At 44.8% G+C, this 15901-nt stretch overlaps 1 protein-coding gene across 1 annotated transcript in view; it reads right to left on the bottom strand.

The window, feature by feature from the left end:
* Positions 1 to 15901, bottom strand: part of LOC121336716 (LIM domain containing preferred translocation partner in lipoma) — a 317023-nt gene that overhangs the window by 193233 nt on the left and 107889 nt on the right. The window contains exon 5 of the mRNA XM_041406088.1: positions 7089 to 7290. Within this exon, the coding sequence (XP_041262022.1) occupies positions 7089 to 7281 (193 nt within the window). The 5' untranslated portion in view covers positions 7282 to 7290. The remainder of the gene's footprint in view (positions 1 to 7088; positions 7291 to 15901) is intronic.

The raw sequence follows: 15901 nt of genomic DNA, 5'->3' as shown, positions 1-15901 counted from the left end.
GGGAAATCAATGGACACTTCCAAAAGGGTGCCCCAAACTGGTTCACAGCTAGGGACCCCCACCTTCCCACTCCTTCTGCAGTGTTCATGGGTTTTGTTTGTGCTTTAAATGCTCTTGTGTGAAGGTAGCAAGCCCACGATAAAGAGGCCTGGAATTTCAAGATCATTTTCACCAGCTGCATTTTGTAAGAGCCTGTGGATGATGCAGTTCTAACACTAATGAATAAAGTATTGCTTCATCTGCTGCATCTCATTCAGCACAAGAAACACATAGAAAAATGAGGGAAGGATTAAGAAAGACTTTAAGAGTTTATAACATGAACTTTAAGGAAAGCTTTTTCTGAGAAACAAGCACTAACATGGGGGCTGTGGTAGGCCCAGCCAGGATGACTTGCAACAGTAGGGTCACCTCTTTATTCACACCACATTTTTCAACTCCAGGAGCTCAGTGCTGCGAGGGATGGAACCACATCATCCATTGCAATTGATGGGACTAGAAAAGTGTCAGAGCACTTCTCTGCCTATCTTTTTGTCCCACCACTGAGACACTGCCTCCCCCATGAAGCATCAATGATTTTTTTTTTTTCAGCTAGTGGCAGAGATGAGGAGCAAGAGAGGGACCAGCAGATCCCACTGGAAATACTCTGGTACTCCCAGAACTCAATTCAGAGTAACAATGTCTTCCCATGCCTCATCTGGGCAGCAGCAACGGTCCACAGGCATAATTCCTAACTTATGCAAGACAGCCAGCTCCTGCTAGCAGTCCAGTTCTTGATAATTGCATTATCTGATGTTAGTGTTGAACAATGCACACACGAAACCACCACAGGAGCATGGATGAGACAGCTCACTGTGCCTGCACCCCAGCCTTCCTCCAACAACCAGGACAGCACTGCAGAAGCTCCTGAGACACTTCAAGGAGCAGGTACAAGACCCCTCTGCCTCTCAGCCAACACAGCCCTTCCACAAGTGAGAATTCTTCCTGCTATGGAACAGAACCAGCAGAGGCAAGCAGGGGAAAAAAAAAAAAAAAAAAAGAAAAAAACCAAAAAAACACAAACCACAGAATCTTTCAGGTCAGCCTGAATTTATTCCTTCTGGGCTCTCAATACAAATAATTAATAGACTCTGGACCTTGTTGGCTTCTATGAACTGTCAAAGACTGCAGAGCAAAGAACAGCACAGCTGTAACACAGGGTGTCCAGCCCAATAAATCCATACCCAAGCTTCAAAAATTAAGACAGAGCTACTGATAGCAGCTGCTGTAAACAAAACCCACTAGGTATATCTGCCTGAAAAAAAAAACCCAAAACACAACAGCAAAACAACAAACAGCCTGATAGTTCATGCCCCCAGTCCCCTACAGACACAGCAGAACATAACTCACCAGAGCTCAAAAGCCTCCACACCCATGAAGAAGAGGAGGGTACAGATAGTCAAGCTCTGGGAAGCCTGGATCAGCTGGGTTCAAGAACACACACTGGTGTCCACGGCATAGCCTTGCCCTGGAGCTGGTCCTGCTCATTTGCCTTGTCTCATGAGTCACTTGCCCACCCCTCCAACCACGGTAAATGGAAGGAGATGGTTTTTAAAAAGGGCAATTAAAACCTCAAAGGCCTTCACATGAGACCTGTTGTTCACCATATCTGAAAGGTGCCCAAGGAAAGGAAGGAGAAAGGAGAAGAAATGGATTTGAGGCTCATCCCTTTGTTTAGTTCTCATTATTAAATCCATAGTATGTGTTTCTGCAGATAATATATTCACCAAGCATGGCAATTAGAAGGAAAGACATCAGCACTAATAAATAGTGAATTTAGAAGTAGCTAGCAGTACAAACTAATGTGGCTAATTTTGCAAAGCAAAGTCCTAAGAGCCCCAGAGTGTAACAGAGAAGCACCTCCAAGCCCTGGGCAGCCCCACAAACACAGTGACTGCCCTGTGAGGGATATTGCTCCACATCCTTTTCTAAGCAGGGCTGGCACTGCAGCATCTCAGCCTGTCTCAGGCAGCTTGAGAAAAACACGTGGTCCTGTTCATAGGAACACCAGACATTGCAAGAATAGGACAGATTTGGGTTTTAGGGAGTAGAAAGAATCGACTTTGCAGGAGCAGGAGACCTCCTGGGAGCCATTCAATGATATGGCACTTCCTGGTAGGCAAGGATGGAGTAATTTCCTTCTCTGCCACCATGAAATCATCCTTCAAGTGACTGCACACAGTGGCAGAGGAGGTATATTCAATCAGGGAGCCGCACTAGTGCTCACAAATGCTGGACTGGAAAGCCCAGCCCTGCAATCCAGCTGAGCCTCCCCAGCTCACCACTGTGCTCCACCTGTTTCAGCACAGACGTGCTTCTGCTGGACTTGCAGAGCTTTATTTGGAGGCAAGGGGGGAAAGAACTTTTGTGGTTACCAAAACAGGATTCAAACCAAAAGGATCCAAACCAAAAGCCAACTCACATTGCAAAGTTTGTCACTCACTGCTCCCAAGCCATCCAACGGCCCTGACTGAGGCTCTTCTGAGTACCTCTGACTGACAACAGATTTTACACATTTCTGAAGCCCCAAGTTCTGGCCTTACAGCCCCCAGTGCCACCCCAGCAGCATCAGCCCCACAGTAGCAGGCACTAAGCCAGCAGATCAGCTATCACCAATCCCACCCCACACCGGGCGCCTCCTTAGTCTGGGTGAGGCCCCATTTTCTGGAACTAAGGCAAAGATGGAATTTGCTTCATCTGCAAGCTATAAATCCCTTCTATCTTCCTGAGCCCAGCATAGACGGGAACAGCTGTGTGGCAGTGTTTCCCTAAGGCTCCAGCTCTATTGAAGATGCTGAAATACCAATTTAAGTCTAAAAGCTGGAGAGCAAGAGAGAAGTAAGTGGCAGGAAAAGGAGGAAGGGCAACCACAGAAAGGTTTGAATTGGAAAGACCTTGAAAAATAATACATTCCAAAACCCCTGCCATCAGCTGGGATATCTTTCACTAAATCAGGCTGCTCCAAGCCCTGTCCAACCTGACCCTGAGCACTTAAATGATGGGGCATCCACTGCTTTTAAATGAAACAGAATTAATAACAATTCCTCAGAAAAAAGATCTGAGTTTCTTAAAGAGATTTTTGGTGTAGGACAAAACCCATTGTGCACATTGCTGGACAGGGTCTGCTGAGGAAAAGAGGGAGGGGGCAGGCAACACCAAAGACATGAGCAAGGAGAAAGAAGCCAAATACATAAGAAGCAGACTGTCAGAACCCAAGGCTGGTTGATGCCTCATCCATCTCAGGACTCATCTTCTCCCAGCATGAAGAGAAGATGCTCTCAAACTTCAGCCACATCTAGCTCCATCCAAGGACCATCCCTGACCCCAGTTAAACTCTTAGAGCTACTGCTCAGATGTCTGGACATTTAATTTTGATTTGCAGCCTAATTCCTCAGCAGCTACACTTCCTGCCAATTCACAATCGTTCGCCTTGTAGATAAACATCTTCCCCAAGCTTGAACAGCTCTCCTCTCCTCTCTCTGTGGGGTAAATACAGAGCTCTGGAAGATGATGAGCACCAGCACTTCCCAGGAACTGCGGTGCTCACACCTCCCAGGATCAGGCAAGGTTAATCCCCTGCAAAGCATCACACTGGGGAGTGGCAGCACTAAATCCTCCAGAAACACAGCCCAGACCACAGCAGGTGTTGGAAGGACTTACACAAACAGACTGTGCCTGCCTCTTGGGCTGCCTGCATGGCAGAGACCTGTGCAGAATGCTAAGCAGGGCTCGGGTCTTATTGATGATGATTACCATTATGATCATTACTTCTACCACTACTGCAGTCATACCCAGGGGCCCCCAGGCAGATCCCTGCAAGAACAAGACATGGTCTCTGCTTTGATGAGTGGATAAATCTGGTGTGAAACAAGCTGCAGCAACTCAGCATGGCAAACAGCACGGAGGGGGGCTGGCAGCACCAGGAAAATTGCTACTTCAGTGGTCTGAACACATGCCTTGAGTGCTTCAAATCACAGTAAAATGTGCCTGTTTATAAACTACTGGCTGTTGCCATTTCACTGTGTTTCAGTCATGTAACTATTTCTAACTTCTGTTAAAGTTTCATTAAGCAGCTTTTAATCACCACATTCTGGCTGAGTTTTGTGCAGGTATCAGGAAATAAAAAATAAAATTGAAGTCAAGGTGACACTAAGGAAATGCTTTGGTAGGAGATGGGAGGGAGAGGGGGGTACACACAGCACCTGCTCCACAGTGTGCCACTCCAGTGTCTTTCCCTTCTGCTTGCAATACGATCAAGAAATAAAACCACAAAAGTGATCAGCTGGACAGACCCTCTATGTACAAGCAGCACACCTACAAAATAATAATAAGAACCACAAGGCCAGAGGATGCACATTCCTAAATGTTAACAGCAACAAGCTGAAGAAATTACTACGAATGGAATTTGCCAGACTCCCAGAGAGATTCCAGATACTACAAAGGCTGCAGGGAGCCAATTCCAGTGACACTGCTGAGGCAGCCAAGGCTGTGATGAGCACAGACACTTCCTGACCAACAGCCTCAGGACAACCCTTCCCCAGGGCTGTGCTGTTGCTCCCACTCATCTCCAGCAGAAGGATGCATGGGAAGCCCATGTGCCTCCAGTTAAGCAGCTTTGGATGGGTAGGAGGGATGAAAACACACCAGGTTCAAGGGGATGCTGTCACTCCCCTACCTACAGACTCACAGCTAACCAGGTGGGAAAGACCTGTGTCCAATAACAAAGCACAAATTGAGGCAAAATGGCAGTCAGTGCCCCTGTAAGCAGGGAACCAGTGGGGCATGGAGCCATCTCCCAGGCTGAATTATTGCTGCAGAAATCAGGGAGGTCATTGCAAAAACAATTCGGGAGCCGGGAAGAGAGAAGGGAGCCATAGCAAGTGAATGACGCACATTGGGCTAACTATTTCTCACCTGCCAGATCCCAGAAGCCTCATGTTCTCAGGGTTATATATGGAGGTAATGGCTTTGCATGGGCTGCTGACAGCAAGCAGCAGCATGTCACCTTCTGGAAGTGGATTAGCTAAAGCTCCAGGCATGTTGTCACATCACTAAGCCTACCTCTGACCAAGTCTTGGCCAACCCTTAGCTCTTCCAGGCCTGTCAGATAATGATGAGATCTCTAAAAGCCCAGTGTCAGACAAGAAAAGGGACTGGCACTGACAAAGTCCTCTGGGAGTTCCTGAATGTATCCTGGTTTCCAGCAGACCCAGCAATGCCTGACTGATTGCCAGACCAGGAACTCTGGGTTATATCAGAAATGTTTGAGTGCTTTGTCTCCCCTTCTCAGCCTGCAGTGCCTGTTCTGCTCCCTGGGAAAACCTCCTTGCACAAATGGCAAGAAACACAGGACTTTTTTAGAAGGGGATAATGTTCCTGAGACACATAAAATTAGACCTACAATCACTAAAGCATTGACAATTAAGACATACTGACCTTTTTCACATAAAAAAATCCTGACTGATCAGGAACAGATTTCCTAGGAAGAAAAGGGCCATATTCCATTATTATTTTTAATTGCAAGAGAATTAGAAAAATAAGAATTTCCACTTGACTTGAAGATGACATTTTCTTTGCATTTCAGAAATGGATTCTTTTTTGCTTTTTAAATTCCAAATGTCTTTCTCTCCCTATTTCTCGCTAAGTTTTATTACGGAAGGCAGCAGAACAGGTGCATATGACTTCGCTTCTCCCCCTCCAACACATTTTCTTTTTTTGTTCTGAATTCTCCGAAGTTAGAGCGGCAGACAAAAAATACCCAAAACACTCATGAGGCTTTTCCAACTTTCCTATAAAATGTCCTTAACTTTAGAAAATCACTCAAGTGTAGGATTTAATATGCTGCTTTGTTTTTCTTTCTCTTTTCCATTACTCTGTAGTGTTCCTGAAAATGTACACGCTTCCAAAAGATAGAGCAGAAAGAGGAAAAAATATACAGGTGATATTTATCTTATTGTACTCAACATAAAAGAGGGAAAAGTGGTGAAGGAACAATGTAGAGCTTCCCAAAACAAATACAAAAGCTGGTTTGGGCATTTTCTTGAATACAGCTGAGCTTTTCTTTGGAGAAAGGTTGGAGAGGAGGAGGGGAAGAACTTCCCCCCATTTCTACCTACAGTAAATCACAGGAATAGAAATGTCATGCTCTGCCAAAACAACTCTCTCCTAAAATCCTTGGCCTTCACTTGTTTCGGCTGCAGTTCCTTCACAAACTCTCCATTGTCAGCCAGGGGCATCCCAGGTGTTCCAACTTGCAGGTTTCCAGTTGCAAGTTCCAGAGGGGCTCCCAGCCATGCACTACTGCTCCTTGGGAACGCCCTCCCTCCATGCGTCCACAAGCCAGGAACCCAAATCCCACCCTTGCTGCTCAACCACATCAGAAGAAGAGGACTTTCACAGCAAAAAGTAGAGGAAGGCTGACACACAGTGACTGGTAGGCATTTCTTCTGCTGACATAACAGAACAAGCTCCCGAGAGCATCACAATGGTCACCCAAATACCTTCCCAATTATTTCATATTCATTCTTTCCCACACTAGAGGGAAAGAACTCAATTGAACTAAAACAATCCATCCAGCAGACTGAAGAGAAAACACTTCCAGACTCACTGGCCAAATTCATGCACTACCACCCCCAAAACTTATATTGCACAGATCAACCCTTTGTTTGTAAGGTATTCCCACTGTGCTAGGGTGAAAGAACCAATACTGAAAAGGGTTCTTTGAGCCCAAGCTCCTTGAATCATCATGTGGCAGCAGGGACCAAACAAGCAAAACCCTTTGAAAAGTACTGGTCCTGGACACAGGACATCTGCTTTCAATTAAAACTGAGAAAGATCTGTCTTCATGTCCTCTCCCAGCCCTGCACTTCTCAGAAGGGTAGCTAGCCAGAGCAAGGGGAAGAGATACCTTCACATCCTTCTTGATTTGAATGACCTGAAAAAGGGAGGCTCACAAACTCACCAATAAAGAACAAATCAAGAACAGCCTGTGTTAGCAGTCGGTTCCTCTGAATGAGGCAGTTGTGGTTCCTTCCTAGAAAAGAGATACTCACCATCACCACCTGGTTGCTTGTATGGGTTGTACTTCGGTTTGGGGGCGACCACAGGCGCAAACTTCTTTGGGGTCTGCTGGGTGGACACGGAGATGCTGGGAGTCCCAAAGGTGTGTGTGGTCTCCATCCTTGCAGTAACGTGGCCAACAGGCTCGTTGGTACTCTTGGGTGGCAGCCAGGATGGGTGGGACATGGTTCAGGTCTGAGGAGACACAAAGAGAGTCACACATACGTTAGAAATTTACTGGGGAAGTAACAGTTACAATCCTACTATTTTTCTGGTTTATTAAATCAATACTACAAAACCCTTCAAAACATGTTTAACTGGCGCATGCTTAACTTTAAATATGTTGTTCCTAATACATAGGACTTCAGATGCAAATTTGTCTTTCCCCAGCAGGTCAGAATTACTGATCAGGTTATTGTCGGTACCTGCAAAAATCATTGCTATTTTCCTCTTCAGACCAGAGCAGAGACAGGCTGATACTCTGAAGCAGCCCATCAATCCCACCCTGCATTCAGCACAGTAGCGATGTATTTGCCTTTCCCCGTTAGGCCTTTTTGAGTACATTAATGTACAACAGTGCAGGTGCTCTGGGGAAAAGTCTAGTCACAGATAGGCACACACACTTCCAAAATACACTTTTAGCACTTTTTCACATGTTATTTAGGACCCCATGCCCCAGTGATTTTCATTCAGACTTTTAAGAAAACAGTTTTCAAAAGTAGCTAATCATTCTTGATGCCTCCATTTCTGAATGCCCAGCTTAAGACATTTTAAAAGCATGTCAATTTTGAAAAAATGCCAGAATCTCACATCCCCTGACAACCAGACTCCTTTTAGACTTGTCTAACAAAAAACAGAGGCAGCCCAAATCATTACTTATTTATGAAAATCTTGGCTTTGGCCTCTTAAAAGCCTACATCACTTTTGAGAACTGGGTTCAGATGCTGTTGAAAATGTTGCCCATAAAAATCCTGTTAATTCCAATGAACAAGTGCTTTTTACCACACACAAACCACACTTGCTGGGTAGCCACGATAGTCCTACTGTACCATCAGATGGTCCTGTGGAGCTGGATTTGAGATTTGATGGAGAAATGAAGATCCCACACAGATAAAAGTCAATGGTAATTTTGCAGCTCTTGAGCACCCTGCTGCTTCTGTCCATGCACTGCTTTGGTGTCAGAACCCCTTAAGGCTACCAAAACCAACAGGCACCTGTGACCCAATCAGCAAAGATATGATTTCATCATGGAAAAGGATCAGTGCCAGAGATAGGATCAAGGTCTCCACATGGTAGCTCAAGGTGAGCACCTCCAGCTAAGAGCAATGACTGCTAAAACTGATGGATATACAAGTGTGCTTACTCCAACCAGTAAATTTACTTCAAAAAACAGTTTCTTGCTTGAGGAGTAATTTCTACTTTAAGCCCCAATGTCTGACCCAACACTAGGAGGTGACAATTTTTGGTCATCTTCCACCACTCCTTGCGTAAGAGACAAACTGGCAAGTGTCAAACATCAGTCCCAACACTTCTGTCTCTTCCTGGCCATGCAGTCTGACTGCTCGATGTGCAGACAGTGGTTTCACAATTCCTACCACTAGTAAGTGAACCTGCTGCACTAGGCATCCAATACCAGTGAAAGGAAAACACTGGAGCTGCCTAGAAATGAGGCAGACAGAAGCACGGCAGGAGCAGCCTGGAGATGTTTCCCAGGCTGAGCTGCAAGGACATGACTTTTCTCCCTCACAGGCCTGCTGTCCAACCCACAGAAAGAGTGCAGAGCATCACTGTGAAAGCAAGAAGTGAAAGGCAGGTCCTCCCCACATGGCAGGAGAGGAAACCAGTCACAACCGGTGGGGGCTGAGGGCACAAGAACCACGGTCCCACCGCCTGGTACTTCCCATCACCAACAGCAGCCCCTATGGAGCTGGAAAATGACTGCCACTCCAGCAGTGAGATTCACCTACACTGCTGTCTCCTCCTCCTACAAGCTTCAAAACCATAAAAGCAGCAATAAAACTCAGGCAAACATCTAGGTCTTAAGAGCAGAAAGCAATGAGGGCAGCCAGCCTTAAGAGCTGAACAGGATGAGCCTGCACTCTGCAGAGTTATTACATCCAAAGATGACTGTACCTTACCCATTGCTAAAAGCATCCTGGAGTTTAATTCTGACAGGTTTTCAGCCTCTGGCTTGACATCTCATATGAAAGAGCCTCCTGCTACAAAGAAGCACCCTCAGACCCTGAACATTATCTCCATGCTGATTCAAAGCCACAGAAAAAAATCCCATTACTGACTAGATTATCGCCATTCCTGTTCTGGAATTTTTCTTAACCACCCCCAGGCAGCATGCCTTGGTCCCACAACTCTCATGGTCTGCTAGGCTGATGACAGGGATGGGTTGTGTGATGCACAAACCAAGAATATCTGCTTCAGTAGCCAGGTTGCACAGCTCTGAGCACGGCTGAAGACAATGAGAGAATTTCAACAAACGAGCTTAGAAAGCAGGCTGCTCCTATGGACAGCTTGGGAGCAGGGAGACCACAGTGCTGTAACTCAGCTGCTGACTGTAAGCTGGCACACAGCTCCCTCTCAGCTAACCTCTAACGCCTTTGTTTTGGCCATGGTGGTATTTTCTAATTGTTTCCCTGTTAGCCTTTTCTCTTCCTCTTTCTCCCCATCTCATTTTCTGTTATGCATTTACTGCCACTCGTTTTTGCTATCTGTGCCCTGACAGTGTTTTCAGCAAGTTCCCTTTTCCTCATCTGTTCCAGCCCCAGCTCCCGAGCTTCAATTAAATTTAGCCTAACTACTCTGCAAGATCACAGAAAAAGAAAATTAATTAATTTCTTTTTAAAAGCTGAAGCCAAACTTCTGGGCTTGCTATTATTTCCCCTCTGTTTTGGCTGGTAAAAGGCCAAAAAAGCAAGGAAAAATGTAAGGCACAATGGCTTACAGACAAGCATAGCTCGCCTTTCAGCAGACCTCTCCACAGTGGAGCACCCTGCCTAATTCAGACAAAGCCACCAGTGCTCTCTCTCCACTCCCTGCAATACTGACTGGTTTTCCATCAGAAGCTTCTTTGGAACATTTGTGATGTGCACAAGTAACCAAACAGCACAGGAAAACCTGGGCCTAACTAAATCCCTTACTCTAAACTTACTCTTACCCATGTCACTGCCTGAGTGTCGCTGTGGTGCCTGCACTTGGACAGGAACACCCAATAGGTAACAGCAGTGCTTTTCCAGCTAGCCAGCAAACACACGTTTCACTCTTGAGCTATCTTCTTCCATTAAAAGTCATTTTTCCCTGAAACATTAACCTACAGATTAAATCTACAGCTGCCCCCATATTTCTACTCTAAGCAGGTAATTTCTCAGGCACTGTCTGCATTCAATGAGTCCCTTCCTGGCAAACTTTGGTAGATCCAGCCACGAAACAGTTAACTTAGCAAGGTTGGAAAAACCTCTGTCAGCAGAGACCATGTCCCTGGGAGTCCTCTCAGAGGGATAGCCACCTCTTTCTCCCCTGTCAGTGCCACACCTCCCTCTGTCTTGGCTGAAACCTTCTGCCTGTCTGCCTGCCACCCTCCCGCAGCCATCCTCGGTCAGCCGAAGCTCACAGCTCCGTTCCTGCTCTGACTGCTACAGGCTTTTTCTGTGACCCCTTACTCACTGAACTCTCTGGCAAAACCCCCTTCCCAAATTCACTACCTCATCCCCTCCAGAAAATCCCTTAAATCTTCTCTGTGTCACTGTTTTGAAAGCCTCTCATTGATCATCTTGACTAACCCTGAACCATCCCCAACTACCACCCTGCAAAGCTTCTGCTGAGCTAAAGATGATTTGTTATAAAGCATATGTAGCCTCAACTGAAACAATGCAAGCACTGAAGAATCCAACACAACATTAGGTAAATTGTTTGGACAAAAAATTAAGCACCATAATCACAGCTTCTCCTTTATGCCTGGCTTAAAATTTAGCTAGATCCACTTTCAACCATTGCATTTTGTTATGCTCCTGTCATCTGCATTACAGACTTGCCTCTCTTCCTTATGTAGATCCTTTCAGAATACAGCCAGATCATTGCTTAAATCAAACAAAAACATTTAAATTAAGTATCAATTAAACTCCCTGTAAAGGGCAAACTTCTTTTGATTCTTCCATGTATGTTTACTCTGAACTCTCTTCAATTTTCCAGCTATCTTTTCTGAAATGGTGGCTGATGGCGTAAGACCATTTTTAAGAATAGTAACTTAAAATAGAAGAGGTAAAATGATGAATAATATCAAAAACAAAAACCTGACTGAAATCAGCTGTGGATGCCTGAGGTTCTGTTATCCTTCCTTCCTTGGAAGCATTAGTCATCACCTACTTTTGGAGGCAGAGGATAAGACCAGACTAACCATGATAAATAGCATTAAGAGCGAAGAGTGAAATCACACTGCATAAATAAGGCAAACAGTGTGCTCTGGTTCTATCATCAGGAAGATCTTAATGCTGTAAGTTCAGAAAATTCTAACCATGAAAGAATACGCCACAGCAGAGGAACTGGAATCCACGAATCCCAAGCTGAGACCACATTATCTAAAAATGTCAGACCAGGAATATCAATAGCAGATAATACCATGCAGTAATAACAGCCTGACAAGACTTTTTCACTGCCTTTTTCTTTTTTCAAATGTGTGGGCATAAGAGCTTGTTTTTGCTTTTAATTACAGGATGTCATTCACCTTTGAGAAGAGAAGGTAAAAAACTGAGGGTTTCAAGTCAATTTCTCCTTACATGTGATAAGCAATGGAAGGGTAGGGTACCAATTTGTCTACTTTTGAATTTGTATGTACATTCATCTCTGAGACAGGCTGCCTTTTCTGTGATTAGAGTGTACCCAAATAAATCTCCATTTCATTTTCATATTTGTAACATGGACCAAATTCTCCTTGGATGTTGATGGACTTCGCCAAGACAGAAGATTTTGTCCCTGAGTTAATTAAGCTAATGCTTCGTAGCGGGTAGCAACAGTATTTAGCAAAAAATGAGCAACAACCGTCTGTGCTTACAGACTGTCTGCTCTGTCTTCCATCCCACGCCTTCCTAAATTCACTGGCTTGATTTAGGTCTATGATGTTCTGTCTTAGTATCACCCATGCACAGTGAACCATTATGCCTGAGGTCAAGAGATGACCAGATATAGGGAATTAGGACCTTGTTTGTTGACAGTATATGTGACTGAAATTTGTGTTGGGGCTTTTCTCTGATACACAACATAAGCATCGCCTTCCCATGATAACTCAAGTTTGTCTCTAAGTGTAGAAAGGCAAACTGCATCCTCTCCACTCTCTCTTCTCTTCCATCCAAGTAAAAGAACTCCAAGAGAAAAGTTTTGACTTTACATCACTTTCCAAATGAATTTTAAAGAACAGCTCTAGAGCTAAACGAAGGGGACAGCCTTCACAATGCAAAAATCATGCCACCCATTGTCCCTTCCTATTAGAGCTGCAACCTACATGTCTGGATATCTCTCCTCTAAGCTGATTTGTCTTCATTTTTCTGCCTGAAATTCCCCAAATTGCAAACCTCAAATGCCCTGCTAAAATACAGTTCTTTGTTTTGTCCTTTTCACCTCCAGTCTTCTAATTAGTCAAATGCAGTGACTGAAGCTGACCAGAGAGATTTGCTCTTTACAAACTCCCAAAGCTGCTTGTTTTTCTTGGCACTGCTCCCCTCTGAAGGTTAAATTAATTTATTTCTTCATTTATGGCACATGATCTCTAGCCATGCTCTTGTACTTCTTGTGGCCTTCAAAACAGGGTATAATGTCAAAATTCAGATCTTATTAGAGGTCTTTAAACAAAGATACGAAGTGTCATAGGTACTTATAAACTCAGCACAAGCCCTCCTGGGATGCTTTTCCCATATGGTACTACTTATTATCAATTTTACATCATATGGCAAATTATGTGATTTGGGGAATTGGGAGTCCTTGGGAACTCCCTCAATCATTGCTGATCTGCAATGCATCTCTAACCAAATTTAACTCCTGCAATATTAACCAGCCCAATAATGTTCCTCCCTCAAACCCCCCCGTCCCAGCAGGAAATTGAGTCCTGACCTTCATCACCAAGCTTCAGGAAGAACTCTGAGCACTGGGAATCCTGTGCATGGTGCTGGTGTGACCTCTACCACCAGTGAGCAGTGAAGCTCTAAGAGTCAACTGAGACACCACGAGACTTTGAGAGGTGATGAAGAGGCACGGAAAACACCACCACCCTCCAGTGACTGCCTTCCTGACCCTAGGCAAACTCAACACAGGTGGACTCCAAGTTCTTGTGGAAAACACCTCCTAAAGATCAGGTTTCTTTGCCTGCACCCATTTTACATGGTTTATGCACAGTTTCTAATGCTTTGCCGTAATCTTTCATGGCAGGTATCAGCTGGAGCAAGTTCAACTCTGCCGCTGCCTCCAAGATTCATAATTTAGTTTAATTGCCTGGATAAGGCAAGGTTTTGGATCTCCACCCCCATTCCCTCAAAGTAAAATAAATAAATAAGTAAATGAAATCAAAGTCACTTCTTCAGTTAAACAGGACTGAGACAATTTGCCTATTTCCTGCTAGGGGACATCACTAATGTAATCAGAAGAATTAAAGGAAAAAGAAACCTAGTTAGAGCACTGATGAATTATTCCTCAAAGAATATAGTCTGGTAATATTTCATTCTGGCTTTAACAGCTTCAATCAAACTTCCATGGGATCCTCCAGAAGACCTGACTTAAATTTGAAGTGCACCCTGGTATGAGTAAGTGGTTGGCCCAGATGACCTCCAGAGATCCCTTGAGGGATCAAAATCAATTATTTTGTGACTCAAAAACCCCAGACTGATAGCTGTGACTTCATCTCCACTCAGAAGGGTTTCATGGAATCACAAACCTGCTGAGGGGGAAGGGACCCACAAGGATCATCAAGTCCAGCTCCTGGCCCTGCACAGCACCATCCCCAGGAGTCACACCATGTGCCTGAGAGCATTGCCCAAACACTTCCTGAGCTCTGCCAGGTGCTGTGACCACTGCCCTGGGCAGCTGTTCCAGCCCAGCCACCCTCTGTGGGCAGAACCTTTTCCTAATATCCAACCTACACCTCTCCTGACTCAGCATCAGGCCATTCCCTTGGGTCCTGTCACTGGTCAGCACAGAGAGGAGATCAGTGCCTGCCCCTCCTCTTCCCCGCAGGAGGAAGCTGCAGCTGCCGAGGTCTCCCTCAGCCTCCTCCAGGCTGAACAGACCAAGTGACCTTAGCTGCTCCTCAAGGGCCCTCAAGGCCCTTCACCATCTTCATTCCCCTCCTTTGGACAGTCTCTAATAATTTCATGTCTTTCTTACATTGTGTTGCCCAAAACTGTCCACAATATTCAGCGTGAGGCCAGCCCAGTGCAGAGCAGAGTGGGCCAATTCCCCTCCCTTGCCCGGCTGGTGAAGCCCCTAGGACAGGGTTGGCCCTCCTGGCTGCCAAGGCACTGCTGGCTCATGTTCAGCTTGCCACCAACCAGGACCCCCAGGTCCCTTTCCATGGCACTGCTCTCTAACCTCTCACTCCCATCCATCCATTCATCCAGGGTTGCCCCATACCAGGTGCAGAATCTGGCATTTTTTCTTGCTGAACTTCCTATGTCTGGTGATTGCTCTATCCTCTAATTTATCAAGGTCTCTCTGCCTTCAAGGGACTCAACAGCACTTTCCATTTTGCAGCAATATATTGTATTCCACTTAAGATATGCCAGCAATATCACCTACTGGCAATGCAACATTATATTCCTTACTTTCTAGCTGCAATCATTTGCTAATGAACAGAGCTTGTGCCCATTCTTTTACGTAAATAACCAATACTTGGAAAGTAACTTTTTTCTCCTAGCTGTATGCACAGTTCATTTATTTTTCATCAGATCCATGCCAGCTTGAGATGTGACTTTTGTTGTACACTCTTAAGTCACTACAACTTCTACAGTGTTACTGAGACATAAAAGGAAGACAGCAAGTGTGTAGTGGAGACTGCAAAGATGTGATGGTAAAGAGCAGTCTTTCTTGTACAAAGATGCTTGACAAAAGTTAATGTTATAATGAAAACAGTTCATCAGGTATCAACCCAATGTCGCAGTCATTCCTATTTCAAAAGCCTGCTTCTGGGACAATTATGTTATCAGCCAAGAACCCACCCTTAAATTTCCTTCTTAGTTCATTTTGCTTGTATCAGCTCCAGTAGTTGAATAAGGCAGGAGGGCAAACTCAACATAAAACTGATTTTTTTTCCCAATATAATTGCATTAGGAGTTTTGGGATTAGATGCTGGCTATTTGAATTTGACTGCTGCTGCAAAACACATGCATAAAAGCTGATGAATGAGATCTTCCTTTTACAGCCATGTCACATCCTGGTGTCAGATGACAAACTAGGCTTTAAAATCCCAATAAATTGAACTTGACTTGTCCATGTGAACTGAAACAAAGAGATCATACTGGCTCCCTGGAGATAGATAGATCTATCTAATCTAATACAACTCTAATGACTGCACTGCAATTTCACCAGAGAGCAAGCTGATTCTTGGCTTCTGTGGCATGAGACAATCCTCAGCTACTCCAAACATAATCACATTGGATAAAACACCAATCCAAGGCCTAGCTACTTGTGGTCACAACAAACCCCAAGGCAATTGTAACAGAGGAGGAAGACCTGCTGGCTTACTCAAATACATTTTATTCCTGAACCTAAGGACCTAAGCCAGGAGTTAGCTCTGAGCCAGCCAGATTTCTTCCAA

The sequence above is a fragment of the Onychostruthus taczanowskii genome, unplaced genomic scaffold, assembly GCF_017590055.1.
Source record: "Onychostruthus taczanowskii isolate IOZ18803 unplaced genomic scaffold, ASM1759005v1 scaffold24, whole genome shotgun sequence".
Taxonomy (NCBI): Eukaryota; Metazoa; Chordata; class Aves; order Passeriformes; family Passeridae; genus Onychostruthus; species Onychostruthus taczanowskii.
This window is presented reverse-complemented; position numbering and strand designations above follow the sequence as displayed.